Source organism: Protopterus annectens, chromosome 1.part2, assembly GCF_019279795.1.
Source record: "Protopterus annectens isolate FY-2018-M chromosome 1.part2, PAN1.0, whole genome shotgun sequence".
Taxonomy (NCBI): domain Eukaryota; kingdom Metazoa; phylum Chordata; order Ceratodontiformes; family Protopteridae; genus Protopterus; species Protopterus annectens.
In genome coordinates, this window is record NC_056727.1 from 92,017,904 (window position 1) to 92,034,404 (window position 16,501).

Here is a 16,501-nt window from a genome sequence, read left to right on the forward strand (position 1 = left end):
GGCAATTCCAATCCTCTATCACAGTTCAAAAAAATCTTTTCCTTAGTTACACTCATTTGCTCATGCAGTATTCATGACAAAGTCTGGCAACTCATTATACTCCAAAAACATATGCTACCAAGTACCTTCTTCCCTATCACACCTCCACTATTTGTCATCTTCCTGAGGAGAAATTCTTCGGTGTTGGCTTGCAGTATAAAAATACATAGAGTGGATATAAAAAGTTTACACACCCCTGTTAAAATGCCAGGTTTTTGTGATATAAAAAAATGAGACCACAATAAATCATTTCAAAACTTTTCCCACCTTTAATGTGACCTATAACCTGTACAATTCAATTGAAAAACAAACAAATCTGTTAGGGGAAAAATGTAAAAAAATAAAAAAACGTACAATAAGCTGGTTGCATAAATGTGCACACCCTTAAACTAATACTTTGTTGAAGCACCTTTTGATTTAATTACAGCATTCAGTCTTCTTGGGTAGGAGTCTATCAGCATGGAGCACCTTGACTTGGCAATATTTGCCCACTCTTCCTTCCAAAAGTGCTCCAAATCTGTCAGATTGCGAGGGCATCTCTTGTGCACAGCTCTCTTCAGGTTATCCCACATATTTTCTATTGCATTTGGGTCTGGGCTCTGGCTGGGCCATTCCAAACCTTTAATTTTCTTCTGGTAAAGCCATTCTTTTGTTGATTTGGATGTATGCTTGGGATCATTGTCCTGTTGAAAGGTGAAATTCCACTTCATCTTTCTAGCAGACACCTGAAGGTTTTGGGCCAAAAGTGACTGGTATTTGGAACTGTTCATAATTCCCTCCACTTTGACTAAAGCCTCAGTTCCAGCTTAAGAAAAGCAACCCCAAAACATGATACTGCCACCACCATGCTTCACTGTGGGGATGGTGTTCTTTTGGTGATGCAAAGTGTTGATTCTGCACCAAAAGTACCTTTTGGAATTGTAGCCAAAATGTTCAACCTTGGTCTCATCACACCATAACACATTTTCCCACATGCTTTTGGAAGACTTGATGTATTGTTTTGCAAATTTTAGTTGGGCCTGGATGTTTTTCTGTGTAAGAAAAAAGCTTCCGTCTTGCAACCCTACCACATAGACCAGACATATGGAGAATACAGGAGATTGTTGTCACATGCAGTACACAACCAGTACCTGCCCAAAATTCCTGCAACTCTTTCAGTGTTGCTGTAGGTCTCTTGGCAGCCTCCATGACCAGTTTTCATCTTGCCTTTTCATCAATTTTGGAGGGACGTCCAGTTCTTTTGCAATGTCACTGTTGTCCAATATTTTCTCCACTTTCTGATGACTGTCTTCACTGTGTTCCATGGTATATCCAATACTGTGGAAATGTTTTTGTACCCTTCTCCTGACTGATACCTTTCAACAATGAGATCCTTTAGATGCTTTGTAAGCTCTCTCAAACCATGGCTTTTGCTGTAGCAGGCAACTGAGTAAATGTCAGGAAAATCCTATTAAGACAGCTGAACTTTATTTGGGGTTAATCAGAGTCTCTTTAATTGATGGTAGGTGTGTACCCAAGAAGACTGAATGCTGTAATTAAAATCAAAAGGTGCTTCAACAAAGTATTAGTTTAAGGGTGTGCACACTTATGCAACCAGCTTATTGTACGTTTTTTTTTTTTTTTTTTTTTTTTTTTTAATATTTTCCTCCTAAACAATTTGTTTGTTTTTCAATTGAATTGTATAGGTTATAGGTCACATTAAATGTGGGAAACGTTTTGAAATGATTTATTGTGGTTCCTTTTTTTATATCACAAAAACCTGGCATTTTAACAGGGGTGTGTAAACTTTTCATATCCACTGTATAGTGAGGTAGTACTTCTAATGATCCAAGTCAATTATAAATTCAGTTCTTATCACATAATTTGTATAGAGTCCAAAGGTGTCACAAATTTTCTGACGCATGTTGTCTTATTTGGTAGATTTTGTTATTTAGCACAAACAGTTCTTTCAAACAACCCTTAAGTTTTATTCCTAAGAGTTCAGCATCAGCCTGTACAAAATCAATTTTCTAATTTAGGAGATTTCTTTTAGCTTACATATGGTTTTCTGTTTATAAAAATAATTTAAAGACTTTAGTGCTTAAGTATTGTTTACTAAACTAAATTTAGACAGCGATTAAGCAAGGGGATACGTTTAAAATGTGTCAACCTATCTTAGGAAACAGACTAATATGAGTTTCAAAGAACGGAATTGTGGAGTTCATGCATTAACTGCCTGGATCAACTCGAATATTTATATCTTTCCTATATGTGTCAGGTATCCCGGGACTTCTGCTAGATGTCTGAGGGAAGCCTGAAAGACCAAGCAGAATTGTGGAAAGTAAGCCAAAAACCTTAAGTGTGTTCCTGGATATCTACAATCCTGCAAATTTTACATAATAAATGAAGTTATCATTTCAGTTTCTGGAGACTTTGTACCATCTCAGCACTTCTTCTAGGGTGTTTACCTTAAGAAAAGTGCAAAGAGCTCTACATATTAGGCACTTGTGAATTTATACACCGACTATAACAATAAACATATCTTAATATAAATCTTTTTGGTAGCAATATCAAAAAATCAGAACCGTTAATCACAATACTGCTGGAAAAAGTCACCAACTTTGTAAGAACAAAGAACAGTCTAGTAGCATAAAATACAAACAGTATCAATTCTTACATCTGCTAAGTGCAGAAAATGTTTTTAATATGGATAAGGCAAAGGTCATTTTCTTAACAGTACACATCATCTTGCCCTATTAGTAAAAGAATGTAGTCTACTTTTTTAAAAGAAGGTGTTCATACTCTGATGTCCTAGTTCAGTAATGAGCAATGGTTAAAGAGGCACTAAACAGCTGCACTTGTAGAGTAACAAAGACCTCCACTATCCAAAAAAGTGCTCAGGAAAAAAAATGATTTAGGGTGGTATTCATAATCATTAATGCAAATCCGTTATGGAATTCGGGGGAAAGCACAGACCGATGCAAATGAGCTGCAATTCATAGAAGCCATTTATGCCAATTCGCTGGGTCCTTGAATATAGTTATGCAAATGAGCACATACTGAAATGGTAATGAGAAGTGACATATATGTTCATATGCTAATTAATGCTATTTTATGCCATTTGCAATTCAAAGTCAGTTTTTCCTGCTTTCCTGCACTTGTTGCAGATGAGGTATATAAACTAAAGACTCACCAAATGTATCAGAGCTGCAGCTGGCAAAAATGCTACCTCTTGCAGCGAGCTTCATTATTTCTTGGTCACAGTTGCTTATATTGGCCGGGCAAAAACCACTTGCACCCAGTGGTGCTCACCCACCAAGAAAGCAGAAATATAAGCAAAGGATTACTCACTGTAACTTTAATAATCAAAAAATTATTGATAGGTTTACAGTGGACAGGGACATTATAAGGGTCTTAGTGGTCTTTCAACCCCCATAGAGGTAGTAAAGGAATGTGTGGACTTCCAGTTTCTGTGGACATAATGTATGTATAGCTCTCACTATACTTGCTACAGGGACCTCCCAGAGACAACCTGGGCATGTCTTGGGGAACTCACACGCTTCTGCTTTGTGGATACTGAAGGAGTTCCTGGATGTAGTCTTGGCACATGTGGATTAGTATATCTACTTCCCAGTGTCACCTCAAGACCAAGCTGGGACTGTGTGTGCCTTTTATGAGATGCCACATTTCCCCTGTGATAGTGTGATAGATTCCACCCAGGTCACAATTACAGCCCCTCCTGGTCTACAGGGTGAGTAGTACTGCAGTAGGAAGGGCTTCCATTCCATCAGTCGGCAGGTAGTGTGTGATGCATTGAGGTGCATCACCAAGTCTCTGCCTAGCATCCTGGCAGTGCACATGATTCCCATATCTAGCACACTAGCTCATTTTACTTCCTCTTGGTATCTTCATCACTTCACCACCTGCATAGTAGGATGTCTACTAGGATGCCTACTAGTCATCTTGTTGGTAACTTGGAAAATGTTTTTTTTTTCCTTTTCTTTTTTTTTAAGCAGGTACTTATTCATATGAAACATAATTGCTGTATATTAATCTGTATTTTTTATTTTTTATCTCCTCCCACCTTTTCTATCTCCTTTTACATTTTTTTCCTTGTAAGGAGATGCTACATATACACTGAAGTAACAGGTGGCATGTAGTCCAGAACTATGGACCAGGACATTCAGGTTAGGTTCATAGGTTCATACTAGGCTATCTGCCCTAGGGCATTTATAAGCCTAGCCAGAGTGTGTTTGGCTTTCGCCACCCATTTTAAATTAATTTTGCTATGCCCTTTTTCGAGGTTATAGGTTCATAGGTTCATGTTAGTGTTTTCTTGTTCTTTAAAAAGCACACAGAGCATAACTGATGCAAGAAGGGATAGCTATGGGCTATGCTGTGTAGTATATGGTCTGCTGTCACTGTTCATCTGACATTCTCTTTCATCTTAAAATAATTTTTTATTAATAACTGTTTTCCTGATTCCTTTGTAGTGATGCTGAATGGCAGCAAATCAATGCATAAGTCAACAGTTGCACATGCTGTATTTAATAACTGTTTTATTTATTTAGTATACAATATAAAGTGATACTGTCAGCAGTGAAAAATGTAACTTTCATTTGAAATCTCAGTAAAGAATTTTCTTGCACTGCACATCAGATTTCTTTCTTACTGTCTTTAAAAATATTTATGAGCTCGGAATATTATTTCATTTGTGCAGTGATGAGGTTGTACTGGAAGCAGCTGAGTGCATATGGCAGGAGGATTATTTCAATGTGTCACTTCTGTATGATGTAGTGGACCAGGAAATGCTGGCTCATTGCTGTTGTTCTTATGTAACTATAAGCATGTAGTATCGTAATGCATGTATAATTGCTTTTTGGCCCAATATTACGTTATGTACTTTACACATGTACATAAACTTCCCTCCTTCCCACAATATAATTGCATTTAAATGCAAATTTGCAAGATTGTAATTTTAGAATATGGTGAAAGTAATAGCTGGAAAGGAAATAATGTCACATATATAGCCCCCCACACACACACACACACAAACACACACACATACACATTCTCCTAACTAAACCTTAGTTTCATTTCACAGACATATTTATCAAGAAAAGAAGTCACAGTAGCTCCACATCAAATGAGTCATACCTATCCCCTATCATTAGACCTGGTGATGGTGCAACTGATCTGGATGATGGGATACCATGAGAATTGTAAGAGGAGTTAGTGTGATTATGTGATCTAGAGGAGGAAGGAGATCCTCCTGTCAGTGACCTTGGCCTGGAACATGTGGTTATCCTAGATCTAGATGACCGTTAACATGGCCTGTGAAAAATGTGTTTTGATTGCTCACTGTGAGTGCTGACATTACTGTCTTGAGAGCCAATGTTAGTACAGTGATTTCCCCCACATGTTCGGACAGTCCCCTGTTTACTTTCCCTGGTAAAACAGAGTCCAGCTCAACTCTGGTATGTCCGAACCAGTGTACGAATGGAGGCTGCAACTGATGCCTGATATGCCACCATGGTATGAAACCATGGCATTATCCCTTCTCTCTGACAATTCAGAGTAATGTTTGAAACCTTCATGCATACCCCGTAGGACTTTAACCATTTCTATCTGTCTCTCTATTGCACTGGTTTAAGCCCTAACTATGTCGTGCAAGATTCCTGTTGTGCAGCCTTTATACATTTTCTTAGGTAGTTCAACATTGCATGGTGACAAATAGTACTATAAATACATTGCAGTTCATTGTTATTAGGTCAGCTTTGTACATCAGCAGCTAATGAAAATGAAGGCAGACTTCATGGCAAGTGTCCACTCCCTTGTAAGCATGCTCTGTTGTATACTGTTGCACTACCATTATTTCTGCACCTGGTACCTCTTTGTAATGTTTCATTCTGGGCAATGTGGCCTCAGTCTTCTGCGTGTGGAGACACTAGTGTAGACATGTAGTTTTGTTCCTGGTGTAAAAGCATGACTGGAATGTCAGCCTGTGTTTGACTTTGTAATGAAGTGTCATTTTCTGTAGAATTACTAACTTGTGAGATGAGGCAGCCTGCCATTACAGTGGGAGACTGCCTGCCACTTCCCTCAGGTTGCCTTGTAAACACAACTACATCATCATCATCATCATCATCTTCATTATCATTAGCTACACCCATTTTACTGCCAACTTCATCCATATTTCTTGGTACAGCTGAACTGTGTTTGTGATGCTGAGTCTGTAAAATAAATCATTACAACACATTAACAGTAGTGCAACAGTATACAACAGAGCATGCTTACAAGGGAGTGGACACTTGCCATGAATTCTGCCTTCATTTTCATTAGCTGCTGATGTACAAAGCTGACCTAATAACAATGAACTGCAACGTATTTATAGTACTATTTGTCACCATGCAATGTTAAATATTTAAAACGTGTATACTTTAAACCAACCTTCAGCAGCTGATGAATGCAAGGGCTGCTGCAGATTTTGGTTTGATGGAACAGTATCTATGCCACCTCTAATTATTCTAATTCCACCATCTTCTATATCACAGTCATCCCCAGGGATGGTCAGAAGGCATTCATCATCTAGTATTAACTTAAGATTCAGAGGCCTCTTAGTTTTCCAGGAAACTGCTTTTTGCCTTACCTTCCTTTTAGCACATCCTACCATATCATTTGTCCTTTTCTGGCACTGTGCCATTGGTCTGTTTCTGCCTCCAACTGCACAGATTTCTGTAACTGCTTGGCTCCATGTTTTGCTCTTCTCGGCTTGTCTCGCCCCCCCCCCCCTTTATCAAACAGAAGTTTGTCATATGTCCTAATACTGCCATGAGTAAACGATTTTCCTCATAATTAAAGTTATCATGTCTATGCCTGGATCCCTTACTCTCCATGTCCTTTGTACTACTCAGGAAAAATAAACAAAAGGGTTACAGTCAGACACTTGATATAGTACTGTCTACATGACATCAGTAGTTAAAACTATAAACGACTGCCCTGCTATTCCAGCCACCAACACAAACACATAAATAAGCAAACAGAAATGTGATTTCAAAGTGCATCACCAGTTCAGCTTGTTTAATACTGGCGAAAGTAATTACGTCTACATTAAAATGCAGCCCCGTCTGTCACTGCCACTCCCTCAGAGACAGTAGTAAAACATCACTTTCACTACACATCTGTATTTCTGTCTTCTGCACAGCACATATTCTCAACTGCAATAACAAGTTCTCAGATGTATGGACAATATAAAAGTTCTGTAATGATGTACTGTTCACTTACTGCATTTTCAATGAACAGCACCACATTCCAAACAACTTGCAAGCACTTCCCCAAAATTAATCATCATTCAATGTTATGTTTAAATGCACAATACAGTTCAAAATGCATTGTAATTAACATTTAAAACATCATGACAGCAAATGTTAATTGGCCTAACAATTAATTTATAAACTAATAACTTTAGTTGGGAGCGTGGCCTAATAGTTAAGGTGTTTGCCTAACAAAGACAAGGTACAGGGTTTGAATCTCACAAGGGATAACTGGCTAGGCTTAAAATGGCTCGCAAGGGCAGTTAGCCTAGTATGAACCTATGAATGAATAGCTATTCATTTATAAACTTTTTCTTACTTTTTGATCTCTGAGTTATCCTAAGTAATTTGATGCCTGTCTTGGTTATTCACGAATCAGTATGGCGCAGCTCAACCTTGTGGCATAAATTCAAGCCAATTTACATGTTTAGTATGCAAATTAAGCAAATTTATATACATGTCTATGAATCGTAGTATAACGCAAACATGTTATGAAGTCTATCTGTGTATTCTGGATTTTCACTGACTATGAACATGTGTGATGCACTACATGAACAAATTTGAAAAGCCATGGACACACTGTGAGCGTTTACGAACTCTACAGCAGTATGCAGTAATCCCAAGCTGTTCGTAGACATGTGCTGCTTGGCCAAGACTACAGAATACAAGTACATACTGGTAAAATTCAAAATGGAGTCATCTTAAACATCAAGCTGTAATGAATCTGAAAGATAATCCTTGGCCATCCAAGTCTGCATGTCACACCCTAACAAGTAATTCATATACAAAAGTCCTAGAAATAATTCATCCCGTTAGTATTGACATTCCTTTCTCCACTACCTATTTAACAAAAAAAAGGAATAGGTCAAACTTCACTGCATAAAACCAAATGTTGCTAAACTCAGCCATAAGAAAAATGTTATGAAGAAATATTACTGGCAACACTTAATTGTTGTAGATAAGCTTATAAATAATCCATTAGTAATTGTATAGCCAGGTAAGTGCTCCCTTTAAGAAAAAAAGTGCAAGACAAAGTAATTGGTTACACCAAACCTGCCAGTGTTATCAATACCTGGTCTAATGAGCATGGTAACAAAAAAGGGTTTGGTCAGGGTGATGTCACACCCATCAGAGAGAGGGTCTAACTTTGCATAATACAGCCCTCACGACCTTAATCATATATATATGAAAATGAAATATTTATAAAATACAAAAGGGGGTAACATATTGTACAAGAACATGTACTAAAACAGTCAGATATCTTAACATGCAAATATATACTTGAGGTGACATTTGAAATGCATAAAAAGTGAATACCATTTATGTAATCAGACATCAATGCATGCAATAGTTATGAAATAAAACCTGCCATTAGAGATGCAAAGAATTGTGTAGCTTTGCACTGAAAAAGTAAGACCTATTTCAATTATTACAAGAAGGCAGTTTCTGTGAGAGGTAACTATAAGTATAAAAAGAATTGCTGAACTTAGTTGTTTGTTCATTGAGTATTTCTTGCTACATGTACAACATGGCTGAAATGACATTCACCACACCCTAGTCAGACTGATGTTGGGGAGGGTTACTTTGCTGAAATAATGAGCAGCACACACCTTCAGAGAACACATTGTCTTAATTAATTATTATTATTATTATTATTATTATTATTGTGCATTAAATAAAGTTCAGCTTTAGAAAAGGAAATTCACAATTCTTGAATGGTTACTTTTTAGCATTTGCAGGTCAGGTATTCCAGAGTATTATATGCATTTTTTAAAACAAAAAAACAGGCCTGCATTCATACTTCTTTAGTACCCTACAAATGCAAAAGAATATTTAATTACTGTATTTTAATAATACACACATGCATGCATTCAACAGTTATGATCAGAAAGGATGAGACAAAAAAGAACTGATTACAGAAAAAAAAGACGTGTATACGTGGAATACATTCAAATACAGATAAACAAGATTATTATTCTCTCTTTTACTTCTAGCTGAGCAAGAGATCCAGTGTTAACTACAAACAGGAGAAGAGAAGAACACAGAAACAGAGGCTCATGGAATCTTCTGCCAAGAGTAACAGGTGCCCATAACATAAGATATTTATTACTTAACTAAGCACAGTAGAAATTATTACGTATAATTCAGGATAGCATAAACAGTAATGCAGCAATCCTTTTAAAACTGATTACACTGCTAATCCTGTAAACTGCTGTCAGACCTCTCAACCAATCGGGGACAAATTTCAAAAGAATCGGGAACAAGTCACAAAAAAATCAGGGACAATCAGGGACATTTTTAAAATATTAGTGCTATCAACTTGAAACATTGACAGAATCAGAACATATGAATTAAAACACATTTTCTGAAGTAAAATATGTCTATAACTCTTAATTATTGTCATTATTCATTAAGTGTAATTCACCACCTTTCCTCCAAAAGTCATTAGTTTTAGGAGGGATTAAGAGGGACAGAGCTAAAATTTGAGTCAAAATCAGGGACAGTTGAGAGGTATGACTGCTGTTATTATACCTTTGCAGCTGAAAGAAATGCAAATGACGAAAGGGACAGATCAAGAAAAATGTGTTACACTGTCATTTTTAACCATAATTAACTGCAGTACATAGTGATTTCTTTCATCCCTGGCCATTTAAATTCATCATTAGTATGCATAAGCACTGCTCTTACACATTCGTCCCAATTACTTAAGTACTTTCCCAATCACTGACACCAACTATACGTGTAAGCACTTCCCATACAAAAGTTTACTTAAATAAAGGCATTTTTCTCAGTGGTATATTGAGCTGCTACCCTGCATTACAAAAGTATTGTGTGGATTTATTGTGCTTTTTTTGTTTCGTCTCTCCCCACCCTTTTTTATGAACTTTGCTTATAGTTTCTTTTTCCTTTGATGTTTTGTTTCTCTTCCATTTTATTTTTTCATTTATGCAGGTTCAAATCTCTCAGGACCAGAAAAGGCATGTACTTCCCAGGCTAGGGACAGCTCACCCTCTCTGCCCATTCAAGGACATTCTCACAATGGTCAGGGTAGAGATGCCAGTCCTGCAGGCACTCTGGCACGTGGTAGCCTGGAAAGCCTCATTGAACAGGGGCTTTTAAGGCTGGCTGAAGTAGCACTGGTAGAGGTAGTGGACAGGAGAATTCAACCAGTTGAAGCCTCTCGTCAGCATGCAGAAGACACGTTCGCCTGACTGGACATGACCACCATGCCAATACACACCTCTACTCTCTATATGAAGAAGTTCTAACCCCTTTACTTTTTTAAAAACACTTTCAGCTGCTGCTCAGTTCACAGTTTTGCTATAATGCTTTTAGAGTGACTGCACTCAGTCATGCTTGTCTGCAACATCCAAGGCACAGGCCATTTACGATTCTGCGAAATACTTTGCACTTATAAAAAGATGAACTTAGAACAATTATTAAGTTACACATTTACAGAAATGTGCATTCATAGGTTCATAGGTTCATAGGTTGGTACTAGGCTATCAGCCCTAGGGCCTATACAAGCCTAGCCATAACAATTCCCTGGCTATTTCTTCCCACATTATTTACTTTCCTGGACCCCTGTCTAGCAGGGCGACTGATGTGATCCCTGGGGTGAATTTCCTTTCTCCCATCCAATCGTCAAGGCTCCTCTTGAAGAGGTCCAAACAGGCACTCTGCTTGACATGTATGGGCAATCTGTTCCAGAGTCTGGGGAGTCTCTGGGTCAGGAACCTATCCCTCCAACATGTTTTGTTTATTGCAATGACAAGGTTTAGATCCCTGGAGCATGTAGCTCTGAGGGATTGGGATTTCTTTAAGTGTAGCATGTCCAACAGCTCTGGGTTTGACATGGCCTTGTATGTTAAGCAGAGATCGCCTCTGAGTAGACGATATGCGACAGAGTATAGCTGGAGTTTTTTAAGGCGGTCAGCGTAGGGCATCTGCTTTAGGCCTGTGATTCTTTTAGTGAGGTATTTCTGAGGCCTTTCCAGTTGTTGCAGATGTCTTGACAGGTACATACCAAATGGGGCGTTGTATTCTATAATGGGTCTAATGAGGGATGAGTACAGTGGGACAATGACCTCCTTTTTTCTGGATGAAAAGCCCTTCGTGATGAGGTGTGCCACATAGAAGGATTTCCTGACTGTTGTGGCGATGTGGTTATCGAAGGTGAGATCACTGCATGATTACAGAAATTGTATGCTGGCCTTATATGCATATCCATATAGCAGGTTTTGTGAAGAAATCAGCTAAAGGAAATTCCATTAAAATAAAAAAGGTGAATTTATAAAGAAAATGAGAGTAAACTGCCTTGTGTTTTACTGGGGGACTGCTAGCAAAAACAGGAAGAAAACAAGAGGCTGGGGAGCTGTCCCTGCTCATTTATGAAAGGGGGTGTCATTATGCCAATCAGCTTACCAGCTTTGAGCCTCTGTCTTGTCATGGAAGAACTGACATTTTATAGAAGGAAGTTCCTTTTTACAGTTTATTAATTGACATACCCCCCAAAAAAGAAAATTATCTGACTTTATATAATTATTCTCATGTATGATAAGAATTGTACAATTCAAAATTTGTGAAAGCAATATACTGGAAATTATACAAGTAACTTACGATAAAATTTTGTCATCGGGTCCAAACTCTATCTCATAGTAGCCATCTTTGCAGTCCCTCCCGACCAGATTATGGGGATGTGGTTTACGGAGTTCATCCTTTGTTACCAGTGTAATTCTGACCTTTACTCTCCCATAAAAATTCATTACCTGCAAAAAAATAATAATAATACAAAAATGAATAAGTAAAAAAACCTCTGCATAGCTACACTAATAACAGCTGCGTGGATCACTAAAACAGAGCAGTTACATACTTAACAAAGCAGTGCCATGTTAACAGAATTTCTTTCATGTCTGGTCAATTTTGGCTAGTGGTCTTAATAACTAAATAAATAGAATCAGGCTGGTGAAGTAACAGCATGCCAGGAGATGGATGAACTAGGAAAAGCAGCTGATTATAACATGGACATTTCAGGTAGCTGCCCAAGCTCCATGGCTTCAGAAAGGACCAGAAGCAGTCAGCACATTCTCAAAGTATAAGTTCTTTAAAAAAAATGATGCTCTGCTTGTTGAAGTTAAGAAACAAGCTAGAATGCTCTCTTGAACTGGATGGTTCTGTGACCTCCAGTACGCTAAAGTGAAAGGAACCCTCCAATAGCATCCAGACACTGAGCTGTGTGCCTGTTGAAATTCACCCCCACCTCAGGGCTGACACATCTGTGGTGACTTGTCATGAAAGGGGGGAAAAGTGGAAGGGACTGAAAGAAAACATTGTTGGTGTCCCTCTAATCTGAAAAACTATGCTTTCAGACATTACAGATGCTAATCTGGCACTCTACAGAATCCATATTCTTAAACCACTGGACCTAAACAGTGCCTCCTAACTCTTGTTTAGAATTCTGCATGACGAGTCCTGGGTATAGCTGCTGTCATGAGAATAAACACCTTAAAACAAAAGGTAAGTTGTGGTTGTGAAAGACAGTAGAAAAATAAAAAAAAACTTTGCCTGAAGGGCCTCAGTTCTGTTTATGGGAAGTCTTATCTGCAAAACTAGGTATACAGGCAGAAATTTATAAATATCAGCGAATGAGCAGACTGCAGTTGCAATTTTCTTGGATGAAAATTACATATTGGAATAATCAAATCAGACAGTCCATCACAGACAGTAAGTGATATACGGATGAGGCATATAAGAGCCAGTTATTCAGATAAGGGAATACTTTGGCATGTTATAGACACAAGTGTGCCGTAAACACACACGTGCATGGTGAAAAACCTGGGGCAGAGTTGAGAATTAAATGGTAACGTACATAACTTTAATGACTGGCTCCAACTCTGAAGTACACATATTCCTAAATTCCTTGGCTTTTTTTTGAAAGCTCATCAATCTTGAAAATATCACAATATAAAAATGGACACAGAATCCACTTTATATAATCCACATCTACTACTACATAAATTTCTCTTTTCAGTTCTTAAATTCAAAATTGTTTCAACAGCAACCAGCCCGACTGTGCAGAGGATAAAGACTAGACTATGACACAAGTTACCCGTTTGGACAGCAGCCTTCAGTCAGCAAGTGTATGGGAATGTGAACTTGTGTAGGGGAAGGAGTTACGAACTCTCACAGTGATGTGGCTGCTGCATCCCTCTGCCTATGGGAGAGGGTTAGGCAAAATAAGTAAACTGGGCTCATTGCCAGATGCTGGCAAGGACTCGAGGAAGTCTTATGCCTGGTTGAATGATGCCCTGCTATCAGTTATTACCAAAGTTGATCATAGGGTGACTCCCCACTAGGGAAAGAATGGGCTCAAGTCTAACACGGGAGACTTGAAGGCCAGCATGTATGGCAGGAAAAAGTATAAAGAAAATAAAAATGATTTGCTTCAATAATTATGTCAAACCTCCATCTTGATACAATATTATTTATTATTATTTATTTTTATTTTACATTTGTTGACCGGGGTCATCTAACTGGATATATGTCCATTTTCAGTAGAGGCCTGTGGAGATAAGCTCCAAGACAGAAACAAGAAAAACAACAACAAAATGAATAAATAGCAACATTCTTATATACAATGCATATTTCAGGTTAAAACAGAAAATTCAGTGAGGACCAAAAAAAATCCTTACGGTGCAAGAATGCATATACAATACAACATACAGTTCAATACATAAATAGAAGGAATAAAAACAAATAAGACAGGTTAATTGTATTAAAATAAAGAAATTCCTCAGTAAAAAGTATTCACAGAGGTTGGACACAGTGTAGCTTTAGAGGGAGGATGTATTTATAGTCAATAAGGAATGTATAACAGTTCATGAGTAGTATGGGATAGGCAGAGCAAAGTTTGAACAGACAGACAGATGTCTAGTCAGGTTTAGTACAGGGGCATAACCAGTGTGTTCTAAGGAAAAGTTTCAGTCTGTTTTTGAAGAGTGCTAAAGAGGGAAGTGAGGAAAGGTCACTGGAGAGAAGATTCCAGGTTTTTCCGACAGCACTGGAAAAGAGAGAATCCCCAACCTTGTTGTTAGGCTTAGAGGTGTGTACATGAAGTTTGTGTGAAGACCGTAAGGACTTCAGATTTGTATATGGGGTGATGAGGGTAGACAGAATAAGAGTACTGGAAGGTTTATAAAGAGTTTTATGGGCAATGGTTAGTTGGTGGAATTTAATCAGGTTTTGTAGTTCCAGCCATCCTAGCTGCTTTATATTTATGCAATGGTGGGTTCTGAAAGGGTTGCCTGTAGCAAATCTGGCAATGTTATTGTAGGACATTTCCAATTTGCTGAGGTTATTTTTAGATAGCTTAGTAAAAATGGGCGAGGCATAGAGGAGTGTAGAGATTAGATGAGTGTGAGCTATAGTTGTTCTGGTTGTGGGGGAAAGGAAGGGTTTAATCCTATAGAGAGGGCCAAGTTTTTTATTGACAGTTTTTATAGTATTGTTGATATGGATGTCAAAGTTCAGATTGTTATCAGTGGTGATACCCAGTAGTTTGGTGGTTGGGTCTGGTGATATAATGACACCATTGGTGGATGTAACTGAGAAATCAAAAGGAGAGGACTTGTGAGTAGGATTGAAGAGGAGGAGTTTAGTTTTTTGGGGGTTCAAAAGAAGGCAACTCTGTGTGAACCATTGCTCAACTGTGTTAAATACCTTCTGGGTAAGAGGGTGAAGTTCAGAAGTGGATTTGGCTGAGCATATGTGTATGGAGTCATCAGCATATTGTATGCATGTGGCTTGGGGGATGGCTAGATGAAGGTCATTAATAAATATGGAGAAGAGGAGAGGTCCTAGTATGGACCCTTGAGGGGCACCTAGGGTAACGGGTTGGAGGGTAGATAGAGTCTTATGCCAAATTACAGCCTGTTGTCTTTTATCTAGGTAGCACTGGAACCATTTTATGGAAGGTGCATCTAATGACAGGGATTTGAGTATGTTGATGAGAATCTGGTGATTTACCATGTCAATTGCTTTACACAGGTCAATAAATAGTGCAGAGGAAAAATGATTAAGGTTGCGTTTTTTTGTTTATACAATCAGTAAAGGAAAGGAGGGCAGTGGTAGTGCTGTGTGAAGGTCTGAAACCATGTTGACAGCTGGAAAGTAAGTTATTTTGGGTTAAGTGGTCAAGTAATTGCCTGTGGATGCATTTCTCCATGATCTTTGCCAAAGGAGAAAGAAGGGCAATGGGGCGGTAGTTGGAGAGTTCAATGGAGTGTCCACCTTTATGGAGGGGGATAATATGAGGGACTTTCCATAAGCTAGGGATGTGACCTTCGGTAATAGTTCTATTGATCAGAATGGAAATGGGGATATGCTATAGCTTTGGCTGATAGCTGTAGAAATTCAGCAGGTAGCTGGTCTGCTGAGGGAGAGCATGGTTTTAGTTTTTGTATAAGAGTTTGAATATATGTTGTTGGGACAGGTTGAAAATGAAAAGGAGGGGGTGAGTTTAAGTTATAGGAAGGTGAAGTGAAGCTATTAGGTGATAGCTGACTAGCTGGTGTTTGGATAGCATTAGTAAAGAAGGTATTGAATGTATTGGCTGTATGCATGGGATTATTATGGTCAGTATTTTGAGGGTTCGGTGTGGTGGATTGACCTGGATGGAGTAATTGGTTAATGCTAGTCCAGACTTTTTGTGGGTTGTTTTGGTTAGTTTGTTGAAATTGTAAGTAGTAATTTCTTTTATCAGAGAGTATAGCTTTCTTAGTGTCATTTTTTAACAGTCTAAAGGTTTGTTGGTCTACAGAGTTTTTAGTCATTCTCCATTTGGCCCAATATTTATTTCTAAGATGCATTTTGTGTTTGGTTTCTTTTGAAAGCCATGGGGCAGACTTGGTTTTAATTCTAATTAATCTGGTTGGAGCACGGTGGTTAAGAATGGCAAGGAAATTAGAGTTAAAGTATTTGATGGCTTCTTCTAAAGGGAGGTGTCTTAAGGGAGACCAATTGCAAGCTCTTAGTTCCTTTTTGAATAGATCAGGGTTAAAGTTCTTTTTGGATCTGATATTTCTGACAGATGTTGGAATGGGAGTATAGGCTTTATGCCTGGTGATATAGGTAAGTGTGTGGTCACTTACATATCATCAGGGAGGGTTCCA

General features: G+C 38.2%; 1 protein-coding gene across 4 annotated transcripts in view; it reads right to left on the reverse strand.

Annotated features, from left to right (window-relative positions):
* LOC122788049 (proto-oncogene c-Rel-like) overlaps positions 1 to 16,501 on the reverse strand; it is a 2,508,512-nt gene that overhangs the window by 1,753,673 nt on the left and 738,338 nt on the right. For all 4 annotated transcript variants that reach the window (XM_044054974.1, XM_044054987.1, XM_044054981.1 and 1 more), the window contains exon 3: positions 11,952 to 12,100. In XM_044054974.1, coding sequence (XP_043910909.1) covers positions 11,952 to 12,100 — 149 coding nt within the window. The remainder of the gene's footprint in view (positions 1 to 11,951; positions 12,101 to 16,501) is intronic.